This window comes from Schistocerca cancellata, chromosome 5 (genome assembly GCF_023864275.1).
Source record: "Schistocerca cancellata isolate TAMUIC-IGC-003103 chromosome 5, iqSchCanc2.1, whole genome shotgun sequence".
NCBI lineage: Eukaryota > Metazoa > Arthropoda > Insecta > Orthoptera > Acrididae > Schistocerca > Schistocerca cancellata.
This window is the reverse complement of record NC_064630.1, coordinates 381,786,259-381,809,722: the sequence shown is the minus strand read 5'-3', so window position 1 is coordinate 381,809,722 and position 23,464 is coordinate 381,786,259. Positions and strand designations below refer to the sequence as shown.

Below are 23,464 nucleotides of genomic sequence, written 5' to 3'. Positions count from 1 at the left end.
CAGCCTAGCCACCGGTGGTCGTCGCATCTGCAGTGATGAGCAGTCCCTCTCAAAATATACTGAGGGTCTCACAGAAGCCTTCACTGACCGTAATTAGCCTCCCGTCCTTGTACAAAAACAAATCTCCATGCCTTATCTTTCCAGTCTCCCACCACTTCCCAAAGTCCCACAGTCCAGCCACAGAGGACCATTCCCCTTTCAGCTCAGTACCATCCGGGAATGGAGCAACTGAATTACATTCTGCGCCAGGGTTTCGATTACCTCTCGTCATGCTCTGAAATGAGAAATTTCCTGCCCAGTATCCTTCCCACCCTTCCTAGCATGGTATTCTGCTGTCCACCGAACCTACATAATATACTCGCCCATCCTTACACAACCACTGCTCCCAATTTCTTACCTAATGGATCATACCCCTTTAATAGACCTAGATGCAAGACCTGTCCCACACATTCTCCTACCACCACCTACTCCAGTCCGGTCACTAACATCACCTATCCCATCAAAGGCAGGGCTACCTGTGAAACCAGTCATGTGATTTACAAGCTAAGCTGCAACCACTGTGCTGCATTCTATGTAGGCATGACGAACGGCCGCTGACAAACTTTGGCCAAAAAGCAAGTGGACCACCCTGTTGCTGAACATGCTGCCAGACATGATATCCCTCATCTCAATGACTGCTTCACAGCCTGTGCCATATGGATCCTTCCCACCAACACCAGCTATTCTGAATTGCGTAGGCGGGAACTTTCCCTGCAATACAGTCTATGTTCTCGTAACCCTCCTGGCTTCAAACTTTGTTAGTCACTGTCCTCACCCATCCAGCCCCCTCCCTATTCCCAGTCCAGCACTACACAGTCATCATTTCACCACCACACGCAGTCTTTTAATTTCTTTTTATTTCTCTCCTTTCCGCTATTCACCCCCTGCCCCCTCCGCATCTTTTCTTGTGCCCTCCATCTAAACTGCAACACCTCACTGTCCGCCACTCCCACCATACTATCCGTCCCCCTCCCCACCCCAGCCTCCTCCTTACCCCCACCCAGTCGCCACTCCCATCATGCACTGGTGCTGCTGCTCGCAGAGTGGTTTCAGTTCTCTGAGACTGCAGACGTGTGTGCAAGTTGTGTATGCATGAGTGTGTGTGTGTGTGTGTGTGTGTGTGTGTGTGTGTGTGTGCGTGTGTGCGTGTGTGCGTGCGTGCGTGCGCGTGTGTCTACTGCCGAGAAAGGCATTGATGGCCGAAAGCTATAAATGTGTGAAATTTTTTGTTGTGCCTATCGCGACTCAGTATCTCTGCTATATGGTGAGTAGCAACTTTCCTTCTCTAATAGTTGAAATAAATTAGAAAAACAGTTACATACATACAACTAAGCACAAAATTAGATCTGGCGTTGTATTCTTTAAAACTGAGGGCCAATATTTTTCTTTTATGAAAATGCAGATTATATTCAAGTATGCTGATGGTAAATAGTTAAAAGCAACAAAACGAATTTGAGCCAGATGCTAAAATAAGAGAATTAAAATCATCACAGCTTGCTTCATCAAATGTTCTGTGGACATTTGTTCCTGCCTACAAATCCGTATGGGAATAATCCATTTAAATACATTTTAAATATATTGCTGGTATTCTACTTTGTTTTAGTTTGCATCTGTTTTTTGTACTTCTCAGAGTTAATGAAGAACTTCATGTTATCATTTTTTGACAGAACGGGTATTTAACTTCACTACATCTTGTCATGGAATGAGGGTGCTTTTCTGCTTTGAATGGTGTTGCTTCTTGCCACTGAGTACGTTTTGTAGTGTTAGTGACAGAGTGTGTAGTTATTGTACCCAGGTAAAATTATGCATGAAAAATATTCTGTACCGAGGTGTATATTTGTACATGAGATTGTGTGGTTTAGTATGAATGTACTTCCACTTTACTCAGTGCTACAGCATTTATTGAACTTCAGTTATTCACTAGTAGATCCAGTGAGGAAAGCATGAGATTGTGTATTATTGTCTTTGAAATTTTCATTGGAGTTGGTGGATAATTGTATTGCATTGATTTATGCTAAAATGTATTGTTTGGAGTAGATGTTAATAATGTGATAACAAACAATATACTTACAACACATTTAAATTGAGCAGTTCACACACAAATTCGTAGACAGGGACAAATGCCACAGAACTTTATGCAACGAAACCAGCTTGTTTCATACGATACAAAAAACAGATATGGAATCAATTACTCCAAACCATATAACAGATAAATGCAGAAATAAAGCAGAGTATGAATAATGTATTGACAATACTATTCAAAAAGTGCAATATATGCAGGAAGTTGTAATCAGGAACACAATGCAATGAAACCAGCTTCTGTGACATCTCATATCATGATTTTTAAATTTTGACATGTGCTAAGGTGCAACTATTTCCACTTGATACTGGCCAACTATTTCCACTTGATACTGGCCACACAGTAGCCATTGCAATATTTTGTTTTGGTGCCAAAAGGCAACCATGATGTCATTTACAAAATTTTACTTGACTGTGAACCCCAACTATGAGAAATTTATCTTAGTTTTTTGATTAAGATTTGTGAAATCTCAGTGAGTGTTTGGATGCCAACAACCAGCTATTAACTGCTGACCTAAAGGATGTTCAAGTGCCAAAATTTAAACAAAAGAGAATACTGAAGATTAAGACTTGGCTGTTGAAGGAAATATAAAAAAAGAACTAAGAAGCATGCAATGGCCAAATTACCCAAAAATAAGAAAAGAGAGGAAGAAGAAGAATGGTCTTTATTCAAAGAAGTCCTTGTTAAAGAAGCCACAGACATCTGAAGAGAGAGAGAGAGAGAGAGAGAGAGAGAGAGAGAGAGAAGGAAACACCATGGTGGAATGATCAGGTGAAGAGAGCAGTAAAAGATAACAGCATTAGTGAAAAGAAAATTAAACCATGAAAAACAGCCAGCTGCGGTGGCTGAGCGGTTCTAGGCACTTCAGTCTGGAACCACGTGACTGCTACGGTCGCAGGTTCGAATCCCGTCTTGGGCATGGATGTGTGTGATGTCCTTAGGTTGGTTAGGTTTAAGTAGCCATTTGTACCATGAAAAACAGAAAACTGATGATAGACAAAATGAGTTAGCAACTGAACATCTAGCACAAGAATATCAGAGAAAGAAATCAGCTGTAAAAAGACTGATATAGAAAGAAAAGGAAAAGCGCTGGAAGGACTTTACTCACAAGGGTAGAGGAAGACTGTCAGGGAAATAGGAAATTACTATACGAAATGCTAAAGAGTAAACGAAATGAATATGTAATTATCTGTGCACTGGAAACGGATGATGGTAACTTAATACGAATGGAGGAAGGGATCAGGAATGGCATGAAAAAGTACTTCAACGTGTTAAATGGAGATGGGGACAACACAACCATCAATGACTGTAGTATAATTAATGAAGACCAAACCAATGGATACATAGTGTGAGGTAGAAACAGCATTAAAGAGCATGCGGAATGGAAAGTCAACAGGCTTGGATGATCTCAGCTCACTAGGGGAAGGCCAACCAACTCGGATCAAATTTGGCAGGTCACTCGTGTCCAGCCTAAAACAAAGGACTCTAATATATTTTGGCTCAACACCCTCCCCCCCCCCCCCCCCCCCCCCTTTTTTTGGGAAAATCACCCCTAAAGGTTATGATGAGCAATTGACTCAAAATTGGCGGGATTGATAGGTAATTGTAAATAGAGCATTTTTCATCAGCAGATATGGGATCTGCAAACACATACTTTTCCAGAAATTGAGGAAAGAAACTTTCACAACTGCCCCTTATGACCCAGTTGGTAAACGCTTTTAGGCAAGAGCACCAATAGTGCAATGGTCAAAGTAACTGACTGGGAAGTGGAGAACTGGAGGTCGAATCTCGAAGAAACTGTACGCTTTTCATTTTCTTAAATTGAAGTTTTTCATATCAGAATTCGTATAGATAGGAAGGTTAATAAGGTATGCAACTCACTACAGAATAATAATAGTAGTAAGGTATGCAAGCCAATTTCCCAAATGATGTGAATTAGTATAGAATTGAACTTTTGAGCATTGTCACATGAAAACAACTCCGAGTAAGAGGGCTGCGAATTCCTCAAGAGGGACCACAGACAACCAACACACGACACTTGCCTACAGTGACGCATACGGGGAGAGTTATGTTGTCCCATTGCCTCTTCGTCATACCATAATTGTGAAACTTGAAAAGTGAGTATATCCAGCATGAACCTTGTACAAGTCAGTCAGAAAGAGTTGTTTTCCGTCATTAGGCTGCCAGGAACCTCGAGGGTACATGTAATGATATTTCATCTTTAATCCGCCGAATAAAGTATGTTTTGTGAAAGAACACAGTGATCTTCCATAAGTAACATATGACTCGTACTGTATGTAATTCATAGTAATCACCTTTTCTGTTCATGCCATAGCAACCAGTTATTATTTGTTGTGTCATATCTTTCAGTTGCATAATCAGAATAATGGAGGATGTACACCCTTCGACCAACACTGAAATATATAGTTGGGTGCCTGTCATATATGACGACAAGCAGGAAGTTACCGATGCTGTATTTTGGTTTGTAAAAGTGTTGCAAGACATATGTATTATCAATGTGCTACCAGAAACAGGCAATTCTATTTCTCGGCATTCCAGATTGATAGGAGCAGCTGTCATCGAGTGATTTTTGGAGCTGACCAACGAAATGACTTTTGAAACTTCCTGGCAGATTAAAACTGTGTGCCGGACCGAGACTCGAACTCGGGACCTTTGCCTTTCGTGGGCAAGTGCTCTACCAAATGAGCTACCCAAGCACGACTCACGCCCCATCCTCACAGCTTTACTTCTGCCAGTATCTCGTCTCGTACCTTCCAAACTTTAAAAGCTCTCCTGTGAACCCTGCAGCACTAGCACTCTTGAAAGAAAGGATATTGCGGAGACATGGCTTAGCCACAGCCTGGGGGATGTTTCCAGAATGAGATTTTCACTCTGCAGCAGAGTGTGCACTAATATGAAACTTCCTGGCAGATTAAAACTGTGTGACGGACTGAGACTTGAACTCGGGACCTTTGCCTTTCCGGGCAAGTGCTCTACCAACTGAGCTACCCAAGCAACAAAATATTGCAATGGCTACTGTGTGACCAGTATCAAGTGGAAATAGTTGGCCAGTATCAAGTGGAAATAGTTGCACCTTAGCACATGTCAAAACTTAAAAATCATGATATGAGATGTCACAGGAGCTGGTTTCATTGCATTGTGTTCCTGATTACGATGTCACAGGAGCTGGTTTCATTGCATTGTGTTCCTGATTACAACTTCCTGCATATATTGCACTTTTTGAATAGTATTGTCAATACGTTATTCATACTCTGCTTTATTTTTGCATTTATCTGTAATATGGTTTGGAGTAATTGATTCCATATCTGTTTTTTGTATCGTATGAAACAAGCTGGTTTCGTTGCATAAAGTTCTGTGGCATTTGTCCCTGTCTACGAATTTGTGTGTGAACTGCTCAATTTAAATGTGTTGTAAGTATATTGTTTGTTATCACATTATTAACATCTACTCCAAACAATACATTTTAGCATAAATCAATGCAATACAATTATCCACCCACTCCAGTGAAAATTTCAAAGACAATAATACACAATCTCATGCTTTCCTCACTGGTTCTACTAGTGAATAACTGAAGTTCAATAAATGCTGTAGCACTGAGTAAAGTGGAAGTACATTCACACTAAACCACACAATCTCATGTACAAATATACACCTCGGTACACAATATTTTTCATGCATAATATTACCTGGGTACAATAACTACACACTCTGTCACTAACACTACAAAGCATACTCAGTGGCAAGAAGCAACACCATTCAAAGCAGAAAAGCACCCTCATTCCATGACAAGATGTAGTGAAGTTAAATACCCGCTCTGTCAAAAAGTGATAACATGAAGTTCTTCATTAAATCTGAGAAAGTACAAAAAACAGATGCAAACTAAAACAAAGTAGAATACCAGCAATATATTTAAAATGTATTTAAATGGATTATTCCCATACGGATTTGTAGGCAGGAACAAATGTCCACAGAACATTTGATGAAGCAAGCTGTGATGATTTTAATTCTCTTATTTTAGCATCTGGCTCATTAAATTCATTTTGTTGCTTTTAACTATTTACCATCAGCATACTTGAATATCATCTGCATTTTCATAAAAGAAAAAGATTGGCCCTCATATAACACCAGATCTAATTTCGTGCTTAGTTGTATGTATGTAATTGACTTTCTAATTTATTTCAACTATTAGAGATGGAAAGTTGCTACTCACCATATAGCGGAGATGCTGAGTCGCGATAGGCACAACAAAAAGATTTACACATTTGTAGCTTTCGGCCATCAACGTCTTTCTCAGCAGTAGGTACACGCGCGCACACACACACACTCACGCATACGCAACTTGCACACGCGTCTGCAGTCTCAGAGAACTGAAACCACACTGCAAGCAGCAGCATCAGTGCATGATGGGAGTGGCGATGGGGTTAGGGTAAGGAGCTGGCTGGGGTGGGGAGGGGGAGCGATAGTATGGTGGGAGTGGCGGACAGTGAGGTGTTGCAGTTTAGATGGAGGGCACAAGAAAAGGTGCAGAGGGAGGAGGGGGTAAGTAGCGGAAAGTAGAGAAATAAAAAGAAATTAAAAGACTGTGTGTGGTGGTAAAATAATGGCTGTGTAGTGCTGGACTGGGAATAGGGAGAGGACTGGATGGGTGAGGACAGTGACTAGCGAAGGTTGAGGCCAGGAGGGTTACGGGAACATAGGATGTATTGCAGAGAAAGGTTCCCGCCTGCTCAATTTAGAAAAGCTGGTGTTAGTGGGAAGGATCCATATGGCACAGGCTGTGAAGCAGTCATTGAGATGAGGGATATCATGTCTGGCAGCATGTTCAGCAACAGGGTGGTCCACTTGTTTTTTGGCCACAGTTTGCCAGTGGCCGTTCGTCATGCCTACATAGAATGCAGCACAGTGGTTGCAGCTTAGCTTGTAGATCACATGACTGGTTTCACAGGTAGCCCTGCCTTTGATGGGATAGGTGATGTTAGTGACCGGACTGGAGTAGGTGGTGGTAGGAGAATGTGTGGGACAGGTCTTGCATCTAGGTGTATTTAAGGGGTATGATCCATGAGGTAAGGGATTGGGAGCAGGGGTTGTGTAAGGATGGGCGAGTATATTGTGTAGGTTTGGTGGACAGCAGAATACCATGCTAGGAAGGGTGGGAAGGATGCTGGGCAGGAAATTTCTCATTTCAGAGCATGACGAGAGGTAATCGAAACCCTGGCGGAGAATGTAATTCAGTTGCTCCAGTCCCGGATGGTACTGAGGTCACCTTCCACCTACATACTTTCCTTAGGTTGACATCTCCACCATCAGCTGTCTTCTTTCTGAAGACAAACGCTTCTTTAGTGTGTCGTATTTGATAGAAATCCTCTCTTTTCATATAATATACAAGCAATGGATTCTTCTTAGCAGACTTCTTGATGATCTCGCACCACTGATCTGGACTGTACACATCTATCTCTATTGGACAGCAACATTGTGTGCCCACTCACGGGGAAGTGGTGTTCATTCACACGAAATCTACCAGTTGAAATTAGATATTTCCTAAACAGTACCACGTTCCAGTTCTTATTTTGGCCACAGCAGTTATCAGATATCACAATGAGAGTCTCTCCTTTTATGTCGTTTTCCTCAAAGTAAAGTAAAAGGCAGCTCAAAATTTCCTCTGATCCACGGGCAGCAGTAGTCTCATTCCACAAAAAGCAGTGCCCTTTCTTCTTGACACAATCATGAACATTGAGATTATACAACCAAATCTTCCTTTTGTAAAAAGCTGGACCACAACTTAACTTAGGAACTGGGAGAGTCTCTTGCAAGTCAAAAGACACAACATGTAGATTACTGTCTGCTTCTGCTCGTTTTTTCTGGATGGCAATGTTAGCTTGCCCTGCTTCTGCCCGACGTTGGTGTAATTCCAACTGATGCTCCAGACTTACTTTCAGCTGGGGGACATCAGTGCTCTCAATTTGCACTTTGAGCATGTCACAAGTCTGACACGTATCATTCTTTGGTGACTTTACTCCTATGTTATACTCTTCAGTGAAAATTTGCCTGTACTTGTCTGCAGGTACAGGCTCATAGGACATCTCCTTGCAGAAAACATCCTTATAGTGCTCATAACAGGAGGCGATTGTTGTATCTGTGCCCAGGTACAATCTGACACGACTGTTTGAGAGTCTGTAATGACTCTCGTGTTTTGGTATTTTATCAATGTGTTCCCTGACATGGTTAACACTAGTTTCAGAGTAAGCATGCGGACGTACGGTATGCTTGCCCCGTTTATCCCGGGGTGGCGTGGTCGATCCGGATGAGATTTTCTTCTGTATATTTTCGACACGACCACGATTGTTATGTAGACCATGAATGGAAAGAAAAGCGTTCCTGCATACTTTTATATCACTGTCACTAACTTTTACGCTATAGGAAGTAGTACAGTTTCTCCGGGAATTTTCTCCAGCTGCTTTTCGGCGATGTGCAACAGTGTTAGATTTAATTGCACCAAATAATTATGCATTTTCAATGTTAAAATCACCTACTTCCCAAAATGATTTGAATAGTTTCATCACATTCAAATCAATTTACGAGGGCACTGGCAATTAGGTCCCACAGTTGTTTTACTTAGAGTTGCTCCTGTACAAGAAACATACTCTTCGCCCAAATTACACCTCTTCTGTTTAATTTTGCGTTGAGAATCGACTCTCAGCCTTTTCCGAGACGACCTCTTTGTCTGTTCGAGGGCCCCTTCCTGAATGGTTTCTGCAGGAGCGATACACTGTTAGTTGTTTTGGGCAATAGGATCTGATTCGCTATTAACCTGTATAACAACAAAAACTACTATTACCGTTAACATTATTATTATCACATGTAACAATATAAATGAGAAATGCGCATTCACACACCACTTAGCCAAAAAAATGTAGCCATTCTAAAATAACCTCAAAATTAACATACTTCAGGAACATAATGGTATGTACATACACTTACCATTATGTTCGTGGAATGTACTGAAGACAGTATATTTATAAAATAACATATGTCTGAGTCATCTGAATCATTAGGAATGTATTCTGGATCCCTCTCGAAGATATTAGTATCATTGGAAGTATATTCCTCGTCTTCTGCCATGTTCACTGTTGCCATAATCTCGGAGATGTTTTTACTTGCTACCATTCTCTCTGTCACTTACCATTATGTTTCTGCAACAGACGGACAGTGGTGCTTACCATTACGGTAAGCTCCGCCCTGACATCTGTTGAGTGAATTTGGAACTGCTAGTAAGTTTACTGCATTGTGCATTCCACAGGTGGTGTCATTAGCCATCTACCGCAAAATACACACTGATGGCACTTACCATTGTGTTTGAGTCCCAGTCTGGCACAACTTTTCATGTCATTGATTTCATTTCTGTTGTTACATTAATTTCATTTCAAATACATGTTAAGAATGCATTACTCTAAACTGTGAGACGAAAAAGTTTTCCTTTTGTTTTACATATGGGCAAATGCATCAAAGTAGTACAAAATGTGACAAACTAATCACACAGGTAAAGGCAAATATATAAGCTGAGGGTTCACAAAAATAAAATTAATATTTCAGTAATTTCCATGACTAAATGATGACATTATTATGTAACATTACCTCATCTTACATACATTGCGATACAAAGTGAAGTTAGTTCATCCATCACTGTTACAATAGCTTCCTCTGTCTGCCCATGTTCATGTGAACTCTCAAGGTATCGAAATCTTTCTTGGTTTCATCCTGCCACTACAGCTTTGGTCTGCTCCTTGGTACATTTGGCTCATTGCATAGTGCATTGAGTTCGTGTTTTGTCTCTTTTTGACACTGGTCCAAATCTTGTTCTCAGCACCTTGTTTACAGAGGTAATATTTTTCCTCTCCATCTTCTTGCTCAGTTTTCAAATCTGGCCCTCATGTTAAGAGTGGTTGCAGAAGGTCTATGTGAAATGAAGAAAAGAAACAAGAGATAGGAACTGTACCACTAGCTTGTGATGTTAGAAATGTGTGTGTACATTGTCACCACCCAGTTTTTGTAGTAGTTAAAACTCCTTTCCACCTTCTCATTCCACAGGAACATCAAATGGAGGAAGCCTGACGAACTACTTCAGATCAAAAATAGCTGACCTATGTCACATGAATTCCATTTCAGTGTAGCAAAGTTTCTCTTCTATTTTTTTTGCAATTTGTTATCTGCAAATAGAATTACTATCAATGTATAAACTAGTGGGAATACATCCATAAAATCCCTGCAATTTTATGGAGCAAGTAATACATCATGAGAAAGTGAAGATTCACAAAACAGCATGTTCTTTTGAACGTGCATTGTTGGATGAGTGTTTTTGACAGTCAAATACAAGTACCAATGGAGAAGCAATTTAAACTTCACACACTCTGAAATGATTTGGAAAAATCTGGGAAATTAACAAGTTATTTGGTGAATGTAAAAAATTGTACATCAGGCCTAACAAATTTTCTACAATCTGTATCTACAGACGCACTAAACTAATGAGGGAGACCAGGCTTGGGGGGGGGGGGGGGGGGGGGGGAACTTCAACTTCTAACGTGTAATGTTACTAAGAAGGACAGGAAGTATGTATGATAGCAGCATCAGAATGCAGTATTAAATTTCCATCTTGATTTAAAAGGAGAAAAGTGTAATGTAAGCAATACTCTTGCATTAGGAGTGCAACCAGTACATTCCACTGATATACGAGGGTTGGAACTTAAAATAGTGGCAACTATTTATTCACAACCGATACAAAAGAGTTACATGTTTGCACCTGTTACTGTCCTTCAAAGTAGTCACCAGTGTTGCGTAGAACTGGTTGGCAGCAATGTGGAAGGCGTAGTATACCATTAGCAGAGCCTGTTCTGTTGATGGTGCGAATGGAGCGTTCTAAAGTTATGGTGATTCTCGTGTACGACTGTGATGGTGTTATCCTAATGCATTCCTTCATGGCAGACCATCAATGCACAGTATTGCTGTTTGTTTTTGGAGCATCACCTACGATCAGCTTTGTGAAAGAAGCAGTGACACTTTCTGTGCAACCCAACCATCATTTTGCATGACAATGTGCGGGCGCATACAGCACTAGCTGTGGCTGCTCTGTTTGCTCGACGGGGCTGGGAAGTACTGTACCATCCACCATACTCCCTGGACTTAAGTCCTTGTGACTTTGATTTGATTCTGAAGATGAAGGAACCACTTCGTGGCATTTGCTTCAGATATGTTCCAGAGATTCGACAGGCAGTAGACCGCCCCAATTGTACCATCAACAAACAGGCTCTACTAACAGTATACTATGCCTTTCACATCACTGGCAATGGGTTCTACACAACGCTGGTGACTACTTTGAAGGATAGTAAAAGGTGCAAACTTGTAACTCTTTTGTATCGGTTGTGAATAAAGAGTTGCCACTATTTAAGTTACAACCCTCGTATATGTGCACTGTACCTGCGAGCACAGTTAAGTATTCATAAGCAGCACTTATTGATCTGTGTTCCAGGTCAAAAGAAACTCCGTATTTTGGATACACTATTGCTGGTTCATCTCGTGAAGAGCAGCTGCGTTGGATGGCAGCTATGTTAATAGGTGAATATCCACAAGGAATTTTGCCGTCACCTATGCTGTTAGAATAAATTGTAATCATATTATCTGGGTACTGTTTTAAGAAGGACTTCGTCTGGTATTGTTGCCTTTCAAAACAGGAAAAGACAAGTCTGCTTCTGTGACTATAATCATTGTGGACATAGAGCATTCTTTTTAATGTAATCAATGCAGCCACTTTGCTTGTATGTTTTTTTTCTAATTTTTATCCCAATCAAAGTGATATTTGTACAGTATCAATTTAGTGATCACTTGCTTGGCAAGGATGGAGAGGTGCACTTTTAACTTCATTGTTATGTAGATAATTTGTCAGTTTTTGGACAATTTGTTGTCTTTACATTATTTTCATTGTGGCTTGATACTGAAATGAACTGATATAATGAACAAACAATTTGTTTTTGATGCTAGATTACCTGAAAATGGAAGTGTGTACCTCTTTTATTCATTGTAACAAAAATGTGGAATTTTTTTATCTAAATGAATTTATAAAAATATTACATGCATAAGAATCACTATTTAATATATTTGGAAGAAAACTAGATAGTACAAAAAAATCTGTGTAATTTTCTTTTTAGTTAGTCCTTGACAGGTATATTTGTAACTGGCTATTGTATCTTGTATTCTGCAGATGTCATTATTGGTTCCTGAGTTTGCTTATCTTATTTGTAAAAGACGTATAATAATACTGACAAATCAATGAAACCAATTTACAGTTGTAATGAATGTTTCTTCCTCGATGAATCTCGTGATGAAATATAAGTTTTGTAAAACTTGTTTTTATATGAATATACTGAAATGTCAAAAAATGCTGAAGCAAAACTTGTGTTTTTCCTGTATGCAGCACGATGATGTGCTAGTAAGGAAGTTTAGCCAACAGTTTGTGATGTGGCAGCTGTGGGGTTGTGAGTTTTGTCATGACTTTAAGTGAAAATTTTATTAGACATATTACATATTGAGCACTTTTTCTCTTCAGACAAGTTCTCTCCATTTGTGGTCATCATTGTTGTTTTTCCATTGTCAGTACTGTCCATGGGATACGGCTCTTGAGATTTTGTGCAGTTATCCTGTGGTATTTTTCCAAATTGTCTCTTTGTTTCTGTAAATGTAGAGTCTGGTAGACTTTGTCTGGAGAACAAGATATATGATATAGACAGTGAATCTCAAAAGTTCTTTCAGCTAACTGCTAATGAGAAGTGTAGAATGAGCCAGATTAATACAATGCACTGTGTTTTAGAAGTGGGGCGTCTTCATATTTACTGAAATGTCCTGATGCAATTTTTTACCGTGTGACCACATAGTGTGAATTTGTAATGAAAATATATTTGCAGGTATATACATAGCCTCAGTCTCTGTTATTCTTGCTTGAAGAAATTATTTTGCCATATCCCTTTCTGTGTAAGATGTAATTACATTTTAGGAAAAAAATAATGGTATGTAAAATTATTGAGGTAATTGTGATAGCAAATAGTGATATCGCAACATTCTGGGTCTGCATATCCTCTTCTGTGTATTTTGTTCTCTCTGTCATAACTCTGATTCATATAAATATTTACTATTAGTAATCCTGCTGCTCACCGTTTATTTTGAACCCTGCACTGGATAAATTTAGGTGGCAAGACTTTTGCTTTGTGTGATGCCCTCTCAGTACATTTTCTGCTGCCAGCCAGCTGTGTGTGTGCTTTCAAGGAGGGAGTGTGTTTCTGCTGCCTGTCATACTTCACAAAGCAAGTTATCATTCAAACAAAGATGAGCTAATCACAAAATTTCCTTTGTATTTGGCATCTACCATCTTGCTGAATACCTTTAAGTGGGCTCTAAATGTTTCAGTGCAAGAACGAACACACTCCACTGGAGGAAAACAGTTTTATGGTTTTATTCTGAAGCACAACACACTGTGTGAACTAATAAGTAGCTCAGTTGTGAGTTCTTCCAATCCTTTTCCGTTCTGCATATATTCATGGATTTTTCAGTTTGGCACCTTTCATGTTTCACATGTTATCCTATAATTGTCTGTCAGTTAGTATCTTCTTTTCTCCATTATTCTTTCATTTAACATAATCAGTTAGGATTTACAACAGTAATTAGAAAAGCGTGGAAACATTATATTACAACCATTGTTTCTTCTAAGAGATGCAAGTCTTACGCTATTCTGGGAGAGTGGCGTCAGTTGAGGGATAACAGTGCCACTGACCTGGTAGCTGAAATATGAACATCAGCTGGAAAATGGATAAAAAATCAGGATACAATAAAAGAAAGAAACAACTGATTAACAGAAAAAGAATTTTGTATTGTGTATACCAGCTCTATAAAAATTAGGAAGTTCATAACTTATAAATAATTGCTGTGGTTATCCTGTGAGAACTGTCAGAGTTGTAAAGAAAATGTGGAACTTACATGTGGGAATTAGTACCTGAGAGTTAATGGTTGTGCCATGTTTGTTTAAACCACTAGCTAATGTACGTTTCACATACCTCTCATTTCTGTCTTTTTAATATCAATGTCAGTGTTGTGAAGGAATGTAACTCTGTTATGACAGCTTGTATATGTTGGACAAGTTTCATAACAGAAGTAAATAGTTAATGAATTGGGAACCAGTGTTACAGAAGAAACAGTATTTTCTATTGTATTACTATGAAGTTACTTATTGATTTTTAAATAGCATTTAACACTGATACCAAGTATCTATGAAATACAGAGTATTTAAATTATAAGACTGTCTATAATACTGCTTATGTTTCTTTCAAGGTAATAGATGTCATATTTTTGAAGTATTTGAATATATTGCAAATAATGATTTCTTGTATATAGTGTAGCTTTTGTCATACAGAAATGCTGTTCATGAGACAATGTGGATCAGTTTATAATAAGCCCTATTAGCAGAGAATCCCTCAGACATGAAGGTTGTATGTAACTTGAGTTGATGACATTCTGCTAAGGAGAATGGGGAAACCCCATTACCTGTTTAAAATCCAAATACAGGCACAATGTGATACTTTGGGGTACAAGTATTCATAAATGGCAGCTCTCAACTGTCATATTCATTTTTTAAAACTTTGTGATGTCTTATCTTGTATAAGACAACACAGAGTATATGATCATGTGTAATGAAGTATGAGGAGCAGTGTAACAATTAAATGTTTAGTTGCATTAAAACAGTAAATGCAAAAAAGATATTTCCTCTTTAATAATGAACACCAATTAGTGTTGCTATCATTCCAATGTATAAAGCTTGTGCAGTGTTCTCTATGCTGTGTGTATCAGCTTCCTGCTGTTATCTTACTATACATGATGGTTAACTGGTAATATAGAGCTTCAGAAATTTTAGAACTGGTGTAAATATATCATGGACTGTTTCTTTGTATTAAATGTTATTTTTCAGAATTTTTATATTTTGTATAAAGATCAAACATATTATTCTCTTGAGTTGTAATTTGAAACAAATAAAAAATATACCTCTATTTTAGTATAGTACTTAAAAGCAGATTTTATATGTGCAAATAATATGTGGAAAAGAATTCTAAATTTTTAAGCACTTTTACATTACAATTTGCCTCATATAGAGTGCCCCACATCGTTTACTATAATAAAACAAATACATTCTTTGTTTACTCATTGGACTCATGTGTCGTCTTTTGCTTGGAAAGTTTTAAATTAATGAAAGTGTTGTACGTTAAATATATTTTTGGCAAGTACTTGTGCAGTGGCTGCACAATTTGGAGAACTTACTAGCATTCCATTGTATTTTAATAATGTTCATCCTTTTGTTAGAAGTTATTCCATGGTAGGTGGAAATGTCCTTGCCGGAGGTGCTCAGACCCACTTCTTGTACTTTGGTATTAATATAGTCCAAAATTTGTAATACTGTTTTATGTAAAGAAACATTGTTTATGATTTTGTAGATTTGATGTCTGGTGGTATAACTTTTTTTTTTTGGTATATTTACTAGTGGCTGATCATATTGTCAGTCCACTGACAACTTCTATGATAAAATTTAAATTCATAAAAGGTACTTTCACAAAATATGATCTTATTCCTTATGTAGAAGGAATTTCTTGTGGAACATACTAAGAACAGCAAAAATGTCAGATGGCTTCTTCTTATTTTGTGAAAAATGAGACTGTAGACTTTGAATATGCATTTAGCACAATGATATTGTCACATTTGCATGATGATTTTTACATTGTTTTTGGGTTGAAGGATATATTTTCCAACCAGGCATTTCTAACCATTCAGAAAGTCGTGTCTTCCAGCTGCACACTTTTAAAATATTCTGACATACATTTACAATGATATTCAGATAAAATACAAATGCAATTCATGATAAAATTACTGCAAATACAAAAGTCTTATACCTTTCTCTACATGCAAAATATGGGACCAAAGAATTCAGCTCAGCTTTCAGGGCTGTGGGGGAAGTCAAGACATTTAGCTTCCTGAGAGAGAGAGAGAGAGAGAGAGAGAGAGAGAGAGAGAGAGCGTGTGTGTGTGTGTGTGTGTGTGTGTCATTGGCTGTAGGCATTTGGATTTCAATGAAAGTTTAAGAATTTAACACTGTGCATGAGCTTTCAGAATCCAATACCTGATGTTTTGAGATTAATTGGACAAAGTAGAAGAACTAAAGGCTGCAAGGTGTGTGTGTGGTTGGGGTTGGGGGGCCAGGGCAGCGGTTTGAGCGGTTTGCACACCCTTCCAGTGATACTAAGTTTTCGAGTGATTTATGCATTTCTTTATCACATTGTATTATCTTCTGTTATGCCTCTGTTTTTTCCATCATGGAGGAGTATTTCAATAATACAAAAGCTCAAAACTCCTTTTTTTTTTTTTTTTTTTTAAATCTCCACCCTTCGACCTTCTATTTCAAGAACATCACTTTTGTCTCCTGTTTTGTAATTTATAACTTCTGTTTTGGATTTTACTGTTTAGATTTTATATTATTTCTGTTATTTATTATTTAGATGTGAATGAACAGAAGCATTCTTAATTCATTATTTTGAAACTTCACAACAATGTTTAAATAACAGGAAATTGATCTGTATGGTAATATCCTTTGAAGGCTCATTCATTATTACCATAAGAGATTTTGTGCTTTAAAAAGCTTTTTTCAACTGCAGTCTCTTTTTTGGTGCTTTTAGTATTTGTAAATTTGTTATATTCTCAGTAATTTCTAGTCATGTCACTGGCACATTTCTTTAATTAAATTTATATGATTGATTGTGTCTTAATGGTGTATTTAAATAAAGATTTTTTTATAAATAAATATTGAGTTATTAGTCTCTATATTTAGATTTTGTCATTGATGGAATGTTCTAATATTGTATAAATATTCAAAGTCAGATATTTACCTTGTGTGGCAATGTTTTACAAAGTGGGTGCACTGAATGGATCATTGGTAAGAAACTGGAAGGGGGTTATGTTCGGTTCCAGGATACATATTTGACAAGTCAAATGAAGTAGTTTTGAAGTTTTTTGTTTCTAGTTCCAGCTGACTCTGATGACCAATAAAAGGAATAGTTCCTCAGAAGGAAGCTAAGAGAGAAAACAGAAATACCTTTACATTTGAACAAACTACAGTCTATGTAGCCATCAATGCAGACTGATTCATTAAAAAGGAAAGTTCTCTTACCAACTTCCTTGTGGCCATCTGTTCTCATACACCATTCTGATGATGTGGGTAGTGTTATTCCAAGGCCATTTTGAGCAGTTAAACAAGAATATTTGTCCAACCTGCATAATGTTACTGAACTTAAAAGAAGACACTAGCTTCTATGCAGGTAGTCTCCAATGTTGAATTAGCACTTGGAGAAAGCTGTGTCTACCATTACTGCCTCACACATAAGTTACCTAATCATGTCATGCAACATTTTTAGTAATTTAATTTTTTTCCAGTCCAGTGCTTTCACTCACACACAGCGATCTAGATACCATATTCATATGAAATCAGAGCTGTTGTAAATAAATCGTTTTTTTCACAAAGGCCAGTTATCTTGCTCTCTTCAGTCAGGAGTTTCCTTAGATGCCATCTTTTGGTGCCACAAAGAGATGAAATTACTACCAGGCAACTTCTAAATTGATAAAGATTACTTATCTAGCACCTCAATGTTGTCTTATTTATATAGTTCTTACGAGTATTTTGAGGATACTACTATACTGTGCAAGTGTAATGACCAGCTGTTAGTAACCACTGAAACAGAGGTGGTACTGATGGCACAGATTTTCCTCGCATAATACTTCTTCGTAGTCACCTCAGATTTGTTAGTGATGGGACATCTGATTGATTTTAATAACCAGTTTAGCCAGTTATGTGTTTTTTCATTCACTCGGTCCCCCCCCCCCCCCTTCCCAGTTAAATGAAATAACTATATGAAACTAATCTCTGCGCCATGTCAGCAATATGGATGTTTTGACTCCCTCTACGGGTCTGAATGGTTCCATGTAATGTGAGATAACCGACTGACCCAAGATCTGAAAGTTACGACCGTTTTTCCTCACTCTTTGGATGCTGGTGATTTCATTTACATACTTTTTCAGCTTTATTGGTTATACGTGAACCATGAATAGGGTTGCCAACTTTTTTATAGACAAATAATGTATCTTATGTCAAGGAATGGGGAATAAATAGTATATATCTAAGAATGAAGTATTTACGAATTATTTACTTAAATATGAATTTTTCATAATTCTGGGATTAAATATGTATTTTCATTGGTTTTCTGTTTCAATAAATAAACAATTACTTTTTTATTTAAATTTAGTAAAGCTCTGTCTCTTTCCCCCCATTGGTTTGAACCCGTCATCAATATCCTGTTTTGATAAATGCTAAGGTGATATGAGAAGAAAGCATACAAGCTGCAATTATTTAAATGTGAAGTGGCTTGCTTACTTCCTTTTTAAGCATATAGGCCCCTAATGTTACTTGTTGGAAGTATCTTTTGTGATAAATATTTGTCTTCTTTTGTTAAATTTTTGGTATTTCTTTAGTTAATATAATTTCATAATACTAATCATATTTGCAAATACTGTATATTACATTGAGCTTATCTCGAGGATCACTTTTTCCTCCAGTCATATTAATTCTTCCATTCTTATGCCACTGAGAGCTTTGGCACTCTGATCTAGACACAAAGTTCACTATTAAGAATGTGTGAATTCATAAACATGGATGAAAAACTGATCTAAAAGCCAATTATTGGCTCTCAATAAAAAGCAAAGGCCAGAAAAGCATTAACAGTGATGACAGGCGATAACAGAGTGCAGTCAACAATAATGATTTAACAATGGCTCAGAATTGAATGTGCTAGACTGCTTTGACTGTTTTCATTTGGTTGCTCCCACAGACTGGTTCAATCAAGAGAATAAATGAATAGTCCACATAAAGCTACAACAAACTGAATGAATCATTTTCATTTGGTTGCTCCCATAGACTGGTTTCACTTTTTCTGCTGGATTCTAAAATCAAATAATTCGATATTCAGTGGTCCACCTGTTCGCTGCCTCCAGGTGAAATGCTACCGCTGAGTCCCATTGAAAACTGATGGCAAGACTGGAAATTGTCATCCCATATGGGTCCCTGTACCATACACAGAATATGCAGCATTCATTGCAGGTGCTACCCTGAGAAAGGCTTGTGTTGTCACCACCTAACAAGAATACAGCATAGCTTGGCTCTGCCAAGGAAGATTTCGGAAATAGGAAGCCTGGAATATACAAAATCCTTTGTCATTGTGGGAAGGCTTACATCGGCCAGTTGATTCCCTCTGTTCAGGACATGTACATAGGATATTGCCACCACACATGGCTACAACAGCCTGAAAAAATCGGCGTAGTGGAATGTTATTTAAACAGGGGACACAGGATGAAACCTGATGAGACCCTGATGGCTATTGGTATGTCTGGTCTTTGGGACTGTGGTTATAAGTAGGCAATTGAAATTATGTTGGTGGAAAACTTGATTAATAGAGCCAAGTGTTTTCCTCTTAACATGAAGTGAAACCCTACACAACTGTGTAAAAATAAATTAGTCTTTGATGCGTATGGCCCAAGTGTTTGAGGATAATCTTTGAGTGTGATATTTGGTTAGCACCAATGTTCTTCTATGGGTGGCACCACAAACCAAGCCCCGTCTTCGGTGCAGCACCTGTGACAGGCAGCACATTCACTGTAAATGGTATGTTGGCTTATATGGGATGACTATTTCCAGACTTGGCATCAGCTGTTAGTGGAACTCAACAAGAGCAGCATCTCTCCTGAAGATGGCAGAAATATTGGTCACTGAAATTTTGAGTCTTGTTGATTTTAGGATCCAGCAACAAACCCAAGGAGATGTTAAGAGACTGTACTGATTCGGTTTGTTGCATCCGTATTTAATTCAAAGGTGATGGAGGCTTTACCTGATAATGAAACTAAATATCATTTATCCTTAGCTTTTGTGATATGTTCTTGTATGTACAATCCACATTAACATAGTAATACAACTTTATCTGTAGTCTGCAAACATTAGTGAAGAGCAATGGTTGTTTTGCAGGTTTTGACAGCACTGATCACTGATGCTAAAATATTATCCTTTTCATATTAAGATTGAAAAACAAGCAAACTGTGTTTTTGCTTTACTAAAATTTGTTTGTTTTTGAAATGGTTTTTGGCTTATTGAGCCACTGTTTCCTGCCGATGGCACAGTACGGCAAACCCAGTGCAAAATAAACAAATACTTATAGCATAAAAATACCGTTTGTTTGTTTCTTAACCTTAAAAAATATTTGGTTGAAAGAATAGATGATGACTCAAAACAATTGAAAATTTATTCAGTAGTTAAGAGATTGATTGCTCTCATTGACTGTTCTGTAGCATGCAATCATGAGGAAATACTCTACTAGCTTATACCTAATCTGAACTGCATGCATTTCTCCTTTCCACTCTTTCAAAGACTTTGAATGCAAATATAAAACAACTGGATTATAAAGGAAAATTGTGTCCATCTATTCCTCTGTAGTCATTTGCCTACCCAAGTTTATACAATGTAATGTTTCTCCCTTGTAGAGCATCCTTTGCTTTCAAGAAATCACATATGTCTCAGCAAACAATGGTGTCAGCAATCAGAGTGCAACTGGCGAAACAGTCAAAAGCTATGTTATAAAAAAGCTATGTTATAATTATCTGCAGTTATATTTGATTTTGAATTTCAAACGTGCATGGAGCACTACACCCGATGGAGACTTCATTGTTGTTTTAATGATATTATCAACACTACAAGACTGGAAGGTGGGTAAAATATTGGTCACAGAAGATTCTAAAGGCAAAGGAAACTACAGAAAAACAGGTTATACTCGAACAGGAAATTAAAGCACAGCTTTTTTTGCTTTAATGGTAATGTTCAAGGGTCAGAGCACCAATCGGAAGCAAAGTTTAAAGTTTATGCTGAACGTCAAAGATAATGTTTGTTGACCAAGAAGAATAAATCAGGGACAGAGTAACATGTGGATGAACATTCAGGCACTGTAGACCATATGATTTCAAGTACGAGATGGAGTCAGCTGGGACAAATAGGAACAGATCAATACTGAATTTTCTGTAAGGACAAAATATTGTATGAAATACTGGGAGATAAAAGCCTATGACACAAACTGATGGAAACCATTAACAGACTTTTCTTGGAGGAAAAAGAACTCTTGAAGGAAGAAGAATTGGAGGAGCTTTGGTAAAAATATGGGTAGGTACTTTACAGTAGCGTGAGCCATGCGCCACAGTTCAGGGAAGGTCATACACACAAATGCAATCGAGGGCAGCTCACACTAACAACATAAATCTTGACATGAATGTAAGTCCCTTTGATATTTAATCTTCTTCTTCAATGTCACCACTGTTCGTCAGGTTTTATCCAGTACAGTGAGTCAATAGACTTGCACACTGAGGAAAGATTATAATCCTCTCTATGTATATAAAGGAGCAGTAAATAGGCTATTCACCTTGCCAAAGTGTTCGATTGGTGTGGATAACAAAATTCTCTTAAGGAAACTGAAGAGTTATAGCATTAATGGCCTCCCTCTTGTATGGATGGAGTTTTATGTTTATGACAGAAACTAGAAGACATCATCAACAGACAATATCGTAAGCAGGAAACTGACCTAATTTTGAATCAGTAGTTTTCTGACTGGTTTGATGCAGCCTGTAATGAATTCCACTCATGTGCCAACCTTCTCATCTCAGGGTAATAACTGCAAACTAGTTCTCAATTATTTGCTGGATGTATTCTAATCTCTGTCATTCTCTACAGTTTCTACCTTCTCCGGTACAGTGACAGTTATTCCCTGATGTCTTAACATATGTCATATCATCCTGTCTCTTCTTCTTGTCAGTGTTTGCTGTTTAGTCTTTTCCTTGCTGATTCTGCGGAGAATCTTCTGATTCCTTGCCTCATAAATCCACTTAATTTTCAACGTTCTTCTATAGAATTGCATATCAAAAGCTTTGATTCTCTTCTGTTCCATTTTCCCACAGTACATGTTTCACTAACATACAATGCTGTGCTCCTAACATACATGCTCAGAAATTTCTTCCTCATATTAAGGTCATGTTTTATACTAGTAGACTCCTCTTCATTAGGAATGCACTTTTTGCTATTGCTAGTCTGCTTTTTATGTCTTCCTTGCTCCATCCTTCATGGATTTTTTGCTGGTCAGGTAGGAGATTTCCTTAACTAAATCTACTTCCTGATCACCAATTCTGATGTTAAGTTTCTTACTGTCCTCATTTCTGCAACTTCTCATTATTTTCATCTTTCTTTGATTTACTCTCAATCCATATTCTGTATTCATTAGACTGAAAATTCCATTCAGCAAATCTTGTAATGCTTCATTGCCTTCGCTGAGGATAGCAATGTCATCAACAAATCTTATTGTTGACATCCTTTCACCTTGAATTTAATCCCTCTCTTGAAACTTTCTTTTATTTCTGTCATTGCTTCTTTGATGTATAGAGTGAACAGTAGGGGTGAAAGACAAAATACCTGTCTTACACCCTTTTTTTAACCCATGCACTTCAAACTTGGTCTTCCAGTCTTATTTTTCCCCTCTTGGTTCTTTATACAGGGTGATTCAAAAAGAATACCACAACTTTAGGAATTTAAAACTCTGCAACGACAAAAGGCAGAGCTAAGCACTATCTGTTGGCGAATTAAGGGAGCTATAAAGTTTCATTTAGTTGTACATTTGTTCGCTTGAGGCGCTGTTGACTAGGCGTCAGTGTCAGTTGATGCTAAGTTGGCGACCGCTCAACAGAAAGCTTTTTGTGTTATTGAGTATGGCAGAAGTGAATTGACGACAGTTGTTCAGCGTGCATTTCGAATGAAGTATGGTGTTAAACCTCCTGATAGGTGGTGTATTAAACGTTGGTATAAACAGTTTACAGAGAATGGGTGTTTGTGCAAAGGGAAAAGTTCTGGATGGCCGAGAACTAGTGATGAAAATGTAGCACGCATCCAGCAAGCATTTGTTCGCAGCCCAGGAAAATTGACTCGCAGAGCTAGCAGACAGCTGCAAATTCCACAATCAACTGTATGGAGAGTCCTACGAAAAAGGTTAGTTATGAAACCTTATCGTCTGAAATTGGTTCAAGCACTGTATGCAGCTGATAAGATTAAAAGAATCGATTTCTGCCGCCAGGCAGCCCGTGACAGAGCACTTCATCACTGGCCTCCAAGAAGCCCTGATC

At 38.1% G+C, this 23,464-nt stretch overlaps 1 protein-coding gene across 1 annotated transcript in view; it reads left to right on the top strand.

The window, feature by feature from the left end:
- Positions 1-15,219, top strand: part of LOC126187406 (arf-GAP with Rho-GAP domain, ANK repeat and PH domain-containing protein 2) — a 142,110-nt gene extending 126,891 nt beyond the window's left edge. Inside the window, exon 12 of the mRNA XM_049928471.1 lies at positions 11,661-15,219. Within this exon, the coding sequence (XP_049784428.1) occupies positions 11,661-11,793 (133 nt within the window). The 3' untranslated portion in view covers positions 11,794-15,219. The remainder of the gene's footprint in view (positions 1-11,660) is intronic.
- The last annotated feature ends 8,245 nt before the right edge of the window (positions 15,220-23,464 follow it).